Source organism: Vigna umbellata, chromosome 5 (genome assembly GCF_029865625.1).
Source record: "Vigna umbellata cultivar VRB3 chromosome 5, Vumbellata_1.0, whole genome shotgun sequence".
NCBI classification, from domain to species: domain Eukaryota; kingdom Viridiplantae; phylum Streptophyta; class Magnoliopsida; order Fabales; family Fabaceae; genus Vigna; species Vigna umbellata.
This window is the reverse complement of record NC_142169.1, coordinates 32543860-32560693: the sequence shown is the minus strand read 5'-3', so window position 1 is coordinate 32560693 and position 16834 is coordinate 32543860. Positions and strand designations below refer to the sequence as shown.

General features: G+C 25.8%; 2 protein-coding genes across 2 annotated transcripts; one reads left to right on the top strand and one right to left on the bottom strand.

Annotated features, from left to right (window-relative positions):
• Positions 1–418: 418 nt before the first annotated feature.
• LOC148198150 (GDSL esterase/lipase At1g09390-like) lies at positions 419–4795 on the top strand. The gene is made up of 5 exons (XM_088115089.1): positions 419–734; positions 2181–2369; positions 2837–2997; positions 3387–3651; positions 4326–4795. Exons 1-5 carry the CDS (start codon positions 497–499, stop codon positions 4553–4555), a joined length of 1083 nt encoding a protein of 360 aa, XP_087971215.1. The 5' UTR covers positions 419–496; the 3' UTR covers positions 4556–4795.
• A 5808-nt stretch (positions 4796–10603) lies between these two features.
• On the bottom strand, positions 10604–11306 carry LOC148198149 (uncharacterized). Its single transcript, XM_088115718.1, has 2 exons — positions 11283–11306; positions 10604–11189 (listed from the first exon to the last, which is right to left on the bottom strand). The coding sequence occupies exons 1-2, from the start codon at positions 11304–11306 to the stop codon at positions 10794–10796; spliced, it is 420 nt and encodes a 139-aa protein (XP_087971844.1). The 3' UTR covers positions 10604–10793.
• Positions 11307–16834: the final 5528 nt, after the last annotated feature.

Genomic DNA, 16834 nt, shown 5'->3' with positions numbered 1-16834 from the left:
AATTAGAAATAAATGACAAGAAAACCCATGTACCTTACAGGACTGATTTAATAGAAGAGATAAACAAAATAGATTAAATTGAAAAATACAAAGAATAAATATGTGTAAACAGTTTACTGTATTATCCCGTCATGATGTGATTCATGGCCATGGTAGAACAAACTACGGATAATAACATGAAGAGCACCCTCTCATAAATCATTATATAGTCCTCTTTTTATTTAATTATAATTTATAAATTAATCATAAAATGTTAAATATATCTTAAAATCATCTTATCCGTCTATTTTTTTTCTTCTGTTGATGTGTTTTTTTTTCCCTCGCATAAAGTGAATAGTGTATCTTAATTTTGGCTCTCCTTTTAACCGTACACAGTAAATTAGTGTCATCATAGAAGCAAGAAGCAAGTAGTGTTAGTATAATAATACAAGAGTAGAAGTAGAACTGTAGAAGAAGTGGTCACCGACACCACACAACACAGCTCAGTGACAGTAGCATGGGTTGTGGCGGTGCATTCTCGCATCTCATTCTCACTGCAATCGCACTAGCAATAGCGATTCCATTGGCTGCCTGCGATACGCCTCCTGTGGTGTTTGTCTTCGGCGATTCCAACTCAGACACGGGTGGACTCGCTTCCGGACTCGGTTTCATTATCAATCTTCCCAATGGCCGCACTTTCTTCCGAAGATCCACAGGTCGCTTGTCTGATGGACGCCTGGTCATCGACCTTCTCTGTCAGTCAACTTTCCCCTTTCCTTCTTCGCATTTTAATTTTCATTTTCTTTACCAACTTCCATGGTTAAAGATATTATTCATATTTCAATCACCAAATGTCTCAGATTCAATGATTAATAATCCCAATTACTGGTGTATTATACTCCAAAAGAGGTGTAGATCGCAATGAACAATCATAAAACCATCCTCCTTCTGTTCATTGTTCAGTGTAATTAATGTAAGGATAGTGGAAATGGAGCCGTATCCAGCCAGCTAAGGGGTTTGCTGAATGTGATGTCAATACGGCGTCGTTTATTTGACAGTCTGTATGTTTTTTTATAATTGGGCCTGGATTTTGGATTCCAGCAGTCCAATACGCACCATAAAGGGCCCAACTGTCTGCACACTTTAAATTTCTTGAATCATCCTTCTCCATTCTCAAATAGGTATTCATTCGTTACATTCCCTAATGAAGGAGATCTTAGGAGATAGAAGATCGTTAAAGAGATTTAAAGGGTGTGAGAAGAAATATTCTTCTATCACCCTGGATTCATTTTAATCTGAAACTGATAATGTAAAACCCATGTGTACCTTCACCATGAGAAGATCCCCAGTCCCTACTTTCTTTCTTATGCCATTTCTTTTTTCAATTTCGAAATGTTACTTTTACCTGATTCGTCTTTTTAATACTGATAAACAGGCTCGGTATTTGGATTTTTTTTACTTAAATTTCAAATATCAAAGTGTGGCATTTCACTGAATAAATTAGAGATAACAGTCGTTATACTAATTTCAAAGGTACGGGTCGTTATATTATACATTCTCTAATTTGCATTCTCACTCTTTAAAATCTTTGCATCGAACAAAATGAGAAAGGGAAATAAAGAAAGAAGAAGAATGACTACAATTTAGTGATGGTTCTCGTTGATGACCATCGAAGTAAGGCATTTTCAAATCTACAACCTTGATCTTTGGTGATTCATAGAATTTTTTTTATCGATATTACAAGTACTTTAATGTATTTTTGAATAATTATATTTAATTTTCAACACTTTTTGTCGTTTTGTTTTAATCAATATAGTAAGATAAACTGAAAGGATAGGGAAGATACATATTTTGTCCACAATTTGTACGAAAGAAGTATTTTTAACGAGTAATAAGAATGCATATTCAGCTAAAAAAAATTATACTATTTAGCAACAAAAAATATCTTTCTATATTTTAAAAATAGTTATTATAAAATTTTATAAATTTCACTTTGCAATTTTAAACATTAGTGCAAAATCTATTTATTCTACTAGAACACGTGTTATGTATTCTTTTGACAAATTATGTAATTTTTACTGCCAGTGGCAATTGAAAAATGGTCCTGACAAATGAAAGCTGAGGGTTTAGGAATTAGGATGCTAGTTTCATGTATCGAAATATTCTTCAGTCTGAAAATACATTCCTTCCAACATTTGCAGGCCAAAGTTTGAATGCAAGTTTGTTGGTACCATACTTGGACGCCTTGTCCGGAACCTCATTCACAAATGGAGCAAACTTTGCTGTGGTGGGGTCCTCTACTCTCCCTAAGTATGTTCCTTTCTCCTTAAATATACAGCTCATGCAATTCCGGCGTTTCAAAGCTCGTTCTCTTGAACTTGTTACGGCAGGTAGATTTCCTTTGCGCTATCTTATATCTCCTTGACTTAAAAAATTGAAAATTAAATTTTCTGAACTGTCTTTTGTGGCCTTTGTTTTAAGTATTTGACTGCTATATTTGTTTTCCTCTGAATATCATGCATGCTAAACAGTCAACGCTAGTGAAGCTTTAAGCTGTCATTTTTCTCAGTACTCTGATTCTTTTCTGAGTTCTAACCCCTATTAATGTACCAAAATTAGTCTTGTTCAAAGAATGGAGTCTGATTCAATGGAGTTCAGATTTTTCCTGTGCTATGATGCTTTCGCTGTTCAGATTTTAACACTACTTTTGTTAGGCTGCCTGCATATTTTTTAAATGAATTGGCTTTCGCTCTTAAAAAGAAGTAGTACTCAATTATTGGGGCAAAATATATTCAATATACATTTGAGTTTGAGTTTGTATTTAAGAATGAACTGATTGGACTGCAAACTTACACAGGTGCAAGAAATTTCATCAGTGACGAAGGCTTCCGCAATGCACTCTACTTGATTGATATTGGGCAAAACGACCTTGCTGATTCATTTGCCAAAAATCTGTCATACGCACAAGTGATTAAGAAGATCCCATCATTTATAACTGAGATCGAGAATGCTGTTAAGGTAGTTCAATGTTCTTCATAATTGTTTAGTAAACTTATTATCTATGCAGCTGACTAATTTTCCTTGTTCAGTACTGGTGATTTAGGTTGGTAGAAGGGGATGAGTGTAATCACAAAATTAATACTAATGTTCTAGCCTATCCTTTACGACTAGATAATATATCCCTTTCCTTCTATTTCTTTTCCTTTTTATTGAGTGCTTTCTCTGTTTCTCAGTAGGTTATAGGTAAGAGGGCAAAGAATTTTGTTCGTAACTGCTAAATTTCCTTTTATTGAAATAAGCTGCAGCAATGATCTTGGCTGGGAGGTGTACGTTAATTTTATTACTATTTCTTCGTTGATTTTTTATATCTCCTTCTAAGAATGTGATGTTTTCCTATCTGTATCCAGAATTTACATAACGAAGGGGCCAGGAAGTTTTGGGTTCACAATACTGGGCCATTGGGCTGTCTTCCTAAAATACTTGCACTGGCTCAGAAGAAGGATCTAGATTCATTGGGATGTCTTTCTAGTTATAACTCGGCAGCACGATTGTTTAATGAAGCGCTGCTTCATTTGAGTCAGAAACTAAGATCTGAACTGAAGGATTCTACTTTAGTCTATGTTGATATTTATGGCATTAAGCATGACCTCATTACAAATGCCGCAAAATATGGTAATCCAAGCAAGCACTTTCTTCTCGTTTAAGTATCGATAATTATTTGACTATCTATTTTGTTACTAATCTGAATCAAGTTTTCCTTCGTTTCACTCCATTCACTCTTTTGTTACTAAACCGAATCAAGTTTTCCAGGATTTCGCTCCATATGTTATGATGACATATAAATGGCACAAATAACTACATATATTTGGATAGAGGAACACCAACAACATATTATTTTACGAGTCCATGTTCTTTCCTGTATTTTGTTTTGTTTTTTTTTTTTTGCTCTCCTTTGCTGAACCTTCCAAATACATTGATGTATAGTGATTTTAATGTTTTAAAAAATTTTTTTTTTTTAATATACCAACATCAATGCTTTTTGAAGACTCAACAAAGAGAAAATAGAGAATTCAAATTCTTATTTTACACACTCCTTTGAAGACACTCTTTCCCATTTGATGAAACTTTGTTTAATGCCACGAATTTTTGTTGGTTACATTTTTTTATTTTGCAAATTTCACTAATAATTTTGTAATTTCTAATAAATTTTAATAAATACTATAGAATATGTTTAAAAGATGCACTGCTAGCACTCCTTAGTTGGCTTAACATGGTAGTGGTTCAAATATTGCATTAATTATTATCATAATCAATTTGATGGTGTTTGTAAATGCCTAATTGGTTAGGTTTCTCAAATCCGTTGATGGTATGTTGCGGCTTTGGAGGGCCTCCTTACAACTTTGACGTAAGGGTAACATGTGGTCAACCTGGTTATCAGGTTTGTGACGAAGGGGCTCGATATGTAAGCTGGGATGGAATTCATCATACTGAAGCTGCAAACACGTGGATAGCTTCTAAGATACTTTCCATGGCTTATTCCACACCACGAACACCTTTTGATTTCTTTCGCCACTGATTATGCACTGAGTGTGCAAAGCAATCAATAAAAGGTTAGTTCATTGGTTGTTGGTTTACCAAATCTATGTAGTTTCCAAGAACAGAGTCTGTCATGAAGCAATGCACGTTCTGAAGCTCTATGAAGTTGGAGTAACCAGACTATGATATCATAATTTGGTTTTTATTTGACAATATGGATGTATGTTTACTATGTAAACAATTGATGACTCACATGAATGCATTTTTGGCCTGTATTAGAGATGGGACATGTAATTGAATCAGTGAAGACTACCAGCCTAAAAAATCGTTGTCAAAATAACTAAATTTATATTCCTAACGTTATACTATTTTAAACTGTTATGAAAACGGATACTGTAGAAGTTTTCTGATAAAGGAACTCAAAATAGAATGAAAAAAGAAGTAGAGAGAAAGAGTTTTCTGAAAATAAGATCTTTCTGATATGGTATCTGAAACCATTTACAAGTCTCGTACTGAATAGTTACCACTCAGAGTTAAATAGCATAGAATTAATTTCCAAGAATCATAAAGTTTCAAGCTCCAAATAACACAATTAATACAATGATGCAAAATTAAGGCATATAATAATTTTACTTACTGTAGCCCATTAAATAAAATGTTTTCTTTGATCAAATTAATGATAAGTGATAAAATAATGTGTACTTGCAAGTCTTAAATGAGTTTTATTCATTTTAAACGTATTTCAGATTAAATCAAAAATAGAACGTAGAACATTTTTAAAAATACTCGAACAAATTAATTTTCCTCATCAATGTTCTACTGTCTTTTAATGGTTTTTTATAACCAAATTGATTGGGTTTTTTAACTCAGAATTGAGTGGGTTTCGGAGACCATAGATTGGTTGGACTTTCTGGGTTTTACAACGATGTTTTTGGGAGTGTTTCATCTTACACCTCCAAGATCTATTTTGCATCTCTATAAATTTCACTTTTAACTTTCTGACATCTCATCATTATTTCACACCTTTAACTTTATAAATTTTTTTTTTAATTTTAATAAATATATTTTTATTTTATTTTCTTTTTCTTGTTAAAAAACTCTACACCACCTTAATAATAATTAAATTTAAAATTCTAATATTATTTAATATAATTTTATATTTTAATAATTATTAAAATATAATTTATATTATAATAATAGTTATATTAAAAATATAAAAATAAAATAATTAAAATAAAAATAATAACAAAAAAATAGAATTATATTAAATAAAATATTTCATATATTCAAATATATTAAATTATATTAAAATATTAAATTAAATTAAATAATTATTAAAATTTAAATAATAAATAAAATTTTAAAACAATTATTTATCAAATAACAAATAAAATTATATTAAATAAAATATTTAAATATATTAAATTATATTAAAATATTAAATTAAATTAAATAATTATTAAACTTTATATATAAAATAAAATTTTAAAAACCATCGGATATGATATCCGACTAAAAAAATTTTCAAAATTTTGTTTTTTTTAAATTTTAATAATTATTAAATTTAATTTAATATTTTAATATAATTTAATATATTTAAATATATTAAATATAATTTTAAGTATTATTTTTATTTTCATTTTTATTCTTTTCAATTTTCTTAATAAAACTATTTTAAAAATATAAATTATATTTTATTAATATTAAAATATAAAAATATAATAAGTGATATTATAATTTTTATTTAAGTTTAATATTTATTAAATTTTAAATAAAAAACAAAAGTATTAACATATTTTATAGATTTTAATATATAAATAAGTTTTTTAAAATTTTCATTTTTATTTAAAATTTAATAATTATTTAATTTATTTTAATATTTTATTATAATTTAATATATTTGAATATATTAAATCAAATTTATTATTATTATTATTATTATTATTTTATTTTTATGTTTTTAATATAACTATTATTATAATATAAATTATATTTTAATAATTATTAAAATATAAAATTATTTTAAATAATATTTAAATTTTAAATTAAATTAAATTAAAGTTAAAAATATTTATTAAAGTTAAAAATAAAATTTTGAAAAAGTTGGAGATGCAGAATGAGATGTCAGAAGATTAAAAATAAAATTTTTAAAAATACAGGTTAAGATCTTGAAGGTGTAAGACAAAACACTCTTTTTTGTTGTGGAATATTGTTGTATCACGAACTATGCAAATAATTGATAACACAAATTATTGTACTTTTTGCTATGACACGATTATGAATAATAAATTAGTGCCACATACTTCAAAATATGTATATATAAATAATATATATTATGGAACATCTTGTTTGAAAAGATAAATTTCACTTCGATAAAGAACCTCTTGCGTTCAAAAGATATTTTTCTGGAATCTCAATTGAAACATTATAATAATAATAATAATAATAATAATAATAATAATAATAATAATAATAATAATAATAATAATAATAATAATAATAATAGTAATAATAATAAGTGATTATAATAATTTATGGATAATAAAATGAAAAACGGATTTCAACAATTAAAAAGATTTTGGTGAGTTTTTAACTTTTAACGTTGTCTATAAATTCTTTAAAGACATTTGTAACATACATTAGAATAATTGCATTAAGTGAAACTTGAAATTCCTAAATAGTCATCATTCTTATTATATCTTGTTCCAAATTATTCTTTTGTTTGATAGTAAAAAGCATACCGCAACTGACCACATAAAAAGTTGATTTGGCAAAATATTTTATTTTTCTTTTAAGCTTTCTTTTAGTACATACATATGCTTCTTTTTCCCTGAAAATAACATCATAAGGCTATTAAAAAAAGAGAAGAATGAGAATAAGCCCTTAGGATCTGTTTAGTTTGAACAAATTGACAGTAAAAAGGAAAAGCATAAAGATCAACTTGCTTTTGAAGTAAGTTTTTTTACATTTTTCACATTTATTCTCCTCCATAACTTTTTATAAAGCACACATTTTGTACCGTTAAATCATATAATATACTGTCTACCATCCATGTCAAATTTTATATAAATAAAATATAAAATATCTATGTATGTATAATTTTATAATCAACAATTTCTTATATTATATATAAAAACCATATCATACGTCAAAATAAAGCTGATTGATAAAATATCAATTTAAATTGTAAAATGTGTATATTTGATTTATTTCTCATGAATTCTTAGTACAATTATTGGACTGATGAAATTTAATGTCTGTAAAATATTATCAGGGGGAGTAAGTAGAGCATACCTCTCCATTCAAAAAATAAAACAAAACTTACACTGAAGTAAGTTTAACAGAATTTAAAATTAAACAATACAATTATGAAACTACTTGAAACTAAATATACCATACTTTAGAGGTTTTCCCTCCCTTCCCAATAAGAAATAATCTATAAAATATAATAAGTATTCTAAAAAGTAATTTCCAAACTATTTGGGATGATAAAAAATAATTAATCACTTTAAACTAATTGTAATTAATTACCTATTTGAAAGCACCACTAGTTTGACACCTAAAACAAATTACTCAGTGAAAAGAATAAATATCTTGAAAACAATATTAGATGCCCTGATTTTTATTTTTTTAATTTGTGGAAACAGTAAAGTCACTTGCAAATTTTTTTTCTGATTATATAGATTTTTATGTTCGGTCAAACGATAATTATGACAATTTATAAATAGTGATAAAAGAGGATAATAAGGACCACATATATTTGAGTGCATGAGTTGGATTATTAGTGATGGAATCTCTTAGCAGCCATGGCAGGCACCTGTTAGTGGGGACATAGTTCGGAAGCCTTCGAAATACTTAGGTCACATTGTAAGCATTACTTTCCATTCTTAATGACTTTTTTTTTTCTGTAATTAATTTTTCATACTCACTTTCCTATTATCATTGTGTTTATGTATGTTTGCTTAGGTCTTGTCATGTGTGAAGATTATTCTAAGTAAATAGTATTATTATAAAAGTTAGCAAATTATTTTAAATTGAAAAAATAAAACTAAAATCTTTATTCTATTAGTAACCACTGTTTTTCTCAAAAACAATTAATTCAACTATTAGTTTTAAACCAATTAATCATGTCATGCAAGATGTACCTTATTCATGAAATAAAAAAAAGGAAACAAAAACAAGACATATTGTTGTGTTTTGATTTAAATATATTTGTAATCTTCTTAAAATTAGAATGTATTTGTTTTGATAGTTGGATATTTCATAATGACTAGATGAATATTTCAGAGTGACTAGAAATAAAGTTAAATTAAACAATTTTTATTTTATAAGTTAATTTTGTTAAATAATTTAATCTAAACTTAGTTTCTAATATGATATTGAAACTTATCCTAACAATATTAGTTGAATTTAGTGTGTAATTATTCCTGACAATATTAATTGGATTTAGTGTGTAATTTTTTTCTCATATGTTAAATCACTCACAAATATCTAACTTTTAATACAATATATATCTTGACTTTATAGTCAGAGATCTTATTTTATAAGGGATCATGATATTTTAACAACTTTTTTTAACAATTTTTTATAACAAACTATGTGTCACTATTTTATTGGTCCGTATATTTAAAATGGACGAATCACATGTAGGGTTATTGTAAAAAAATTATCAAAAAAAATTGTTAAAAAGACATTTTCTTTTTATAAGTTAGTTTTACAAGGATGAATTATTTTTAAACTTACTTTTTAATTTTAATACATGTAAAAAATAATTTTTATTTTCACTAACTCTAAAATAAATAAAAAATTATTATTATTTGTTTAATATTATATGAAACACATAAACTATTTATGTATGGAAAAAATTTTAAATGATTATTTATGTTTAAAAAGTAAAATTATTTTTTCTAATAACAAACTGAAAAACGGTATGAGCTTAAACAAATTTAATCTCTTCACAAATAAGTTTAATTTCATAATTTTAATCGAAAAATATGAATTGATAAAATCAAATTGTAAATATTTTTTAATCATTAAATTTTATCTTATTAATAATTTTATTTTAATTAAATAATTTAAAAAATATTAAATCAAAATTATTAATAATAAGTAGTGGGTATCTACAAATACAATACCATAATATTTATATCGTCCCTCTATCAAATATCAAAAAGTAATTAAAATGTTTGGGCTTATCATTAGCATATATCTATTAAAAAAAATTAAACTCAATATACTTATAAATTTTATTCACGAATACAGTCATTGTGGAGTTTTTTTTTTGTTTTTTTTGTCAGTAGTAACTATTTTAGAGTTCAATAAATATTGAATTGGATGATGGTTATTTTAAAAAACAAAATCTCTAGGATGAAATTTGATTCGACCTATGCAGTATAATAAGACGTGAATTAACACATTTAGTGATTCAACAAGTTTATCAAGATTTGTGTACAATGAATCTAATTCTAAGGCATAACGGAAAGTAATATTAATTACATCTCTATTTAACTAAACTATCCAACTTTACCCTTTAAAATGTCCACACACACGACTAGAGTTTTCCTAATTATTTTACAGAATGATTTTTAAAAAATATAAAATTCAAAACAATATCAAATAGACATAGTTATTTATTTTGCTGATAAAAAGAAGGACACAGTTACTTATCTAAGTAGTATGAAATATCATTTCTCTCTTTTCTCGAGTTAACGTTAATCTTCATTATTATTATTTTGACAATTAGCATAAAGTTAGTTATTTCTTATTTATGAAAATACAAATATTTAAGAATCGAACAAAAAAAAAAATAACAATTAATGTGCAGTCAACTTTTGAAAAAGATAAATGAGTACAACAAAACTTTGGCTGATTAGACAGATGAAGAAATTGAATTCATGGTTCCAAACGATGGCAAAGATATATTAACACTGATATTTTTATATAATATTTTCATAATATATATATTATTTTTGTTCTCCGAATTAATTATACGCAGTTCAGTCCGCACAAGAGATACGACGAAAATCTGTGTTCGCATAATTTACCAAGCACGATAACTTTAGATGTTCAACTCTTGTGAAAAAAGATATTAATAAAGATGGTAGCTTCTTCCTTCTTTTCAATTCAATTCAATGCATAACAAGTACAGGGTCAAAATCATCATCATGTAGCCACCAAAAACTGGGTTAAATACAGTGTTTAAGGTTGTCAGAATATCATAGTCATTGGATCATACTCCATAACCAGTTCATCAGATATATATGCATATAATTATAATTTTATAACGAAAGATTTAAGTCTAAATGCTCACTTCTTTTGTCTTTCTCTTCACCATTATCTTCCTCAGCCTGAACCAATCGTGTTGCATCTTGCAAATCTTCTTTCTTTTCGAGTACGAGCTCTTTGTGTGAAGGACCTGCAAGATCATGATGATGAGAACCTGAAACTTTACCAGTCTCCGGCATTTTTTCTCCAGAATCAATGAAGTCTTCAACTTCAAACTTTGGGTTCCAGATACTCCTTTCCCTTTCTCCATCCATTTGCTTAGTCTCCTTGTACAATCGATCCCGAACATCTTTTGTCCTCTTTATCAAGGCAAAGAACCTTTCGATCTTCTGCTCCTCGTTTTCTTCTTCATTTTCTATTTTTCTCTCCTTCTTTCTCCCTCCATGCTCCTTAAATCAACGTATAACAAATTGACGCAAAAGCTGTTTTAGATGTTAAAGGGGAAATTAAAAAACAAGAGCAACTGGTACGGAGAAAACTACGGTGCTTGTTCCCTGTACAGACATGCATTAACAGAAAAAGAAACACGAGAGAAACGGAAAAAGAAGTTTGAGAACGTCATGTCATATATTGGAAGGTGATGATGATGATGAACAATAGCAGAAGAAAGAGCCAAAGTGAAGAAGAGCTTGAATAAGAATTGGACCCAAAATAATTATAATATGCCTCACTGTAAGCTGAGATCTGACAAGAACTTGCTATAGTCAACAAGAACCATGGAAATTGCTCAATGAATTCAATGAACTCAAACCGTGTTAATTGACTCACAAGAGAGGTCAATACTAGCGTGTTATTTTATTTACTACCCACATTATTGGATTGACACTAATGCCCTCCGATATCTATTTTCATTCGTCTAATATATCTATCTATTTTCTTTATCATTACTGTTTGTCAGAAAATTGACTGACCAACCTCCAAAGATCTTAAGCTTCAAGTTAGCTAATTAAATTGGTTTAAAATTCTCCATCGTGTACTTTAGGAACAAGACCAACAACGCTCTTAAGATTAGTTTAATGATAAAGTTAAAAGAAAAAAGTAAAAAAGATTGTTAATTCAATTTTTTCATTGACGGTCAAAAGTTATAAAATTGCATTGATGAATTTAAAAGAAAAGATACAAAAATAAAATTGAAAGTTTTTCTCTGACTAAAACAACGTAAAAGAGTATTCTTGGTTTAATCTTACCAATCTTGTGAAAATATTCAGTGTTACTGTCTCCTCAACATGCCTAGAACGCAGGTTTTCTCCTTCCAAAACTCATTTAATAAAGCCAACTCTATGTTTTTCAAGGCTTGTTGTTCCCGATTGACATGATAATTTACCATAATCGATGGAAGACTGAATCTCCTTCGCATCAAAGAATTAACTCAATCTTCAACCTTCCCAAAAATCTCGCAATTCAAAATTGTGAATTTCTTCTTAATCTCCGTTAATGTTCAGGATAAGATCAATATACACAAGACAATTGGTATCCTGAATTACAAAATTTACAAATTTACAATCTAGACACTTAAATGTGAAAATTGATTTAGTAAAAATCTTTCATCAATTCAGGATTAAATATATTTTTGATCTTTTATTTTTTTTAGTGAAAATTAAAGTTAGTTTATATTTTAAAATTTTGATTCAATTTAGTTTCTTAAGTTAAGTAGTGTTTTTAGTTTAGTTCTTTAATTAAATTTTACTAGGTTTATTTGATGTTTCAAACATGTTTTTCAGCTAATATCAAGATAAAAATAGGTCAAATGATAAAAACGACTCAAATATTATTATAAAATACATTAGAAACGTTAAATAATTTTAACAAAATTTAGTTAAAAGAACTAAATTCATACATTTTTAAAGTTGTAGAATTAAATTGTATCAAAATTTTGAACAATGACTAATTTCAATTTTGATTAAAAGTTAAACATCAAAAACACATTTAACTCATTTTTATAATTAGTCTAAATTATTTGATGGTTTGAGACCATGTTGATAAGGTTGATTCGGTGAGTCTAGATTATTTGCTAGTATAAACCAAAACTCAGATAAAATATTTAAATAATAAAAATGATAGTTTTGAAATTTGTTCAATTTTATGGCTTTGGGTATGAAAAAACTAAAACCATAAAATATGTGACCTTTGTTCTCTAATAATCGATGTTACATCTCCTTTCTCATATAAATTATTATTCTCTCATATAAATTATTTAAATAATGAGAGTGACAATTTTAAAAAATTGTTTAGTTTTATAACAATATTGAGTCTGGAAAACTGAAGTTATAGGAGTATATAAGTATATTATGTCGGTTCTCTAACAATTGAAACCATATATGCTTCCTCAGATAAATTATTTAAATAAATAGATTTTTTTTTTATGATTTTGACATACATTTTAACTTTAGTTTTGATATAACTAAAATCATATATAGATATGGTCTTAATTATTCTAAAACTGAGATTGAATCTCTTATTTCAAATAAAATAATTAAAAGCAATTATAATTTTAAAAAATTTGAAATTTTTACACATATTTTTAATCTCGATTTTTAATAATTGGAGCCAAAAAAATATATGATTTCAATTTCACTACAATCAGAATTTATAAATTTGTCAAATTTTTAAAATTGTCATTTTGTTTTAAAGTTTTTCAAAATTGAAATATATTGGACGAATTAAAAATACAAATATGCATGGATACAGAAACCAAGGTCCAGGATTGTACGAGACCAAGACATATATAACACATTGTATATTGACCGAGTTTATGAGAAAGAATTGAGGTTAACTTTTGTACGCCCAGTCTGGAATTTTTTTGTTAGCTATTCCCCAGACATTCCGATATGTTGTTTCATTTAAAATATTATCGTATTTAACTCAATCAAATCAATTTATTAAGGTACAATACGAATATTGGTATTATGTATATATTTATTTAAAATAATAAAAGAATTATAAAATTTAAATTGAAATATATATATATATATATATGTTCATTATATATCTTAAAATAAATAATATCATACTAAAAGATAATCATTGAAAATATATTTATAAAATATGTAACATCTTCAAGTTGTCGTGATAATAAAATATTCTGAAAATATATCAAATTATTATTTTTTAAAGATGAATGTATGAAAAGGGTAGAATAAATGGAGTTGAAGAAGAAGTCATAAAAGGGAGGGCAGGATGGTAAGTATGTGTGGAAAAGAGACTTTGATAGAAAGAATAAGCATGTAGATGCATCTCTCTCTACGTCATCCCATGATGTAATATTTCCACATTTCCACCTCGATAATACTGTTTTTCTCGTGGCTTCTTTTAAAAAATACGTCTGCTTTTAAGATAATAATAATCAATTTAATTATATATGTCAATATATATTAATTTATAAAGGAAAATTCACAATTTATAGTATAAAAAGTATTAAATAGTTATATATGTTATGAAATTTATTTATGTGGTACAAAAAATGTGTTTATTTTTTTATGCACATGAATTTGTTGGATTAGTGAGAAATCACGTATTAAATCAATAATCTAAATTGAAAAAAGAAATGTGATAAAAAAAAGTTAATAATTTTGTTTTATTAGAGAGAGAAATATTCCCTGAAGAATACTTTAGGTTGGTGAACATATGAAAATGGATATGGACCCCATAAAAAACATATCATATGGAAAACTTATTTGAATTAATGATGCGTGTCTGGACCCAACGATGTATTATTGTTTATAATGAGGTTTGAAATCAGGTTCTTAATAGAGTAAGTCCAACTACTTAATCTTTGTAATCATGTTTAATAAAAAACAATTACATGAAAAGATATGTTAAGAAACATAAACAGTGTTACAGCATGTAATGTTTCTTTATTTAACTTTATGAGTATCTTCTTACAACAAGATTTGAAATTATTTTTCATAATTTAACATTTCATGCGCACGTTAAAAATGACATTTATTTGAACAATTTTAGATGTAATGTCTTGAGTATTTTTGGTATTATTTCTAACGAAACAAAAGTTTGACCATAAAAAACTATAATTTGATATTTTTATAATATAAAGGACAAGTAAAGATTGAAGTTTTATTACGTAGTGCTTTTTTTTTTAAATGTTTACCTTTTGTCCTGTTTATTTAAGGAAAATGTTAGCAGTTAATTGAGGGCACTAAGTAAAAAAAGTTGTTTATTAAGGAAAATTACTTTTTAACAAAATAAAATAACAGTTTCGAGGATAAAAACATTTTAATTATAAATTTTTTAATGAACGGCCTTACTACACTAGTTCCTATCAGATGCTTTATTTAGTCATGTTTGCAACTTGGATTTTATTAATTTGTGAATTCTATATGGGGAAAAGCAAAGAACAAATCTTCCTTATTGTTTTCTTTTTTTGTTGAGTGGACCAATTTCAATTCTGCGTGGGAGCAAATTGAACTTATTGCCCATACATTTTTTTTAAGGAAACAAATCACAACTATATACGATAGGCTTATTCTAAGACGACTTGACTCAATAGTTTAAGACTTGTGTCAGTAATTAATTTTTAATATATTTTACTATTGTTTTATTGAAAACTTAAAAAAAAAAAGTGAAACGAAATTTATAACTTTGAATAAACTTCAGTCGATAAAAAAAATGTTAAAAATATATTATATACTATATAATATATTCATCATTAAGACGAAGACGAAACATGTAAGCATGGTGGATGCATGCAGCCCATACTCATTATGGTTCCATGGAATGGAAGCAAGAATCATCCATGTGCTGTCCTCTGCCATTTTGAGATGAAACTCTCTTAATGTTTAAATTCTATATTTATATTTTTTTCTAGAGTTAGCTCCCTCCACCACCATCAATAGCTCCCTCCATTATCTCATACCTAATTTGTCTTTCTATAAACGCATCCATTTCACCTTACGGATATTGACATCCGTTTACATATTTTATATTTTAGTTTATGACTTTTATTTAAAAAAAAATTCAACGGACGAGGCCACATCCGTTTAATAGATTTTTAAAAGTATTTTATTTATTATTTAAATAATAATATATAAATTAAATTAATAATAATTATTTTATTAAATAAAATAAAATTAATTTATAAATAACTAAGTAATAATTTTTAAAAAAATTAAATAATATTTATATATTAATTTAAAATATAAAAAATTAAAATACTAAAAACTAAACAAAAACCTAATTCAGAGCGGATGTTGCACATCCGTTATCCGTTTAATAGATTTATAACAAAATTTTTAATTATTATTTAATAAAATAAAATTAATTTATAGATAATTAAGTAATAATTTTAAAATAATTAAATAATATTTATATATTAATTTAAAATAAAAAAAAAAAAAACTAAAAACTAAAAAGAACAAAAAAATTCAACGGATATCGCCACATCCGGATGTGGCACATCCGTTTTAATATATTTATAAAAAATATTTTAATTATTATTTAAATATTAATACATAAATTAAATTAATAATATTATTTTATTACATAAAATAAAATTAATTTATAAATAATTAAGTAATAATTTTAAAATAGTTAAATAATATTTATATATTAATTTAAAATAAAAAAAACTAAAAAACTAAAAACAAAAAAAAAAAAAAGAAAACAAAAAAATTCAATAGATGTCGACATCGATGTGGCACATCCGTTTTAATATATCTATAAAAAATATTTTAATTATTATTTAAATAATAACACATAAATTAAATTAATAATAATTATTTTATTAAATAAAATAAAATTTATCTATAAATAATTAAGTAATAATTTTAAAATAATTAAATAATATTTATATATTAATTTAAAATAAAAAAAAAAAAACTAAAAACTAAAAAAACAAAAAAAATTCAACGGATCGGATGTGGCATCCGTTTTAATATATTTATAAAAAATATTTTAATTATTATTTAAATAATAATACATAAATTAAATTAATAATAATTATTTTATTAAATAAAATAAAAATAATTAAATAATGATTTTAAAAAAATTAAATAATATTTATATATTAATTTAAAATACA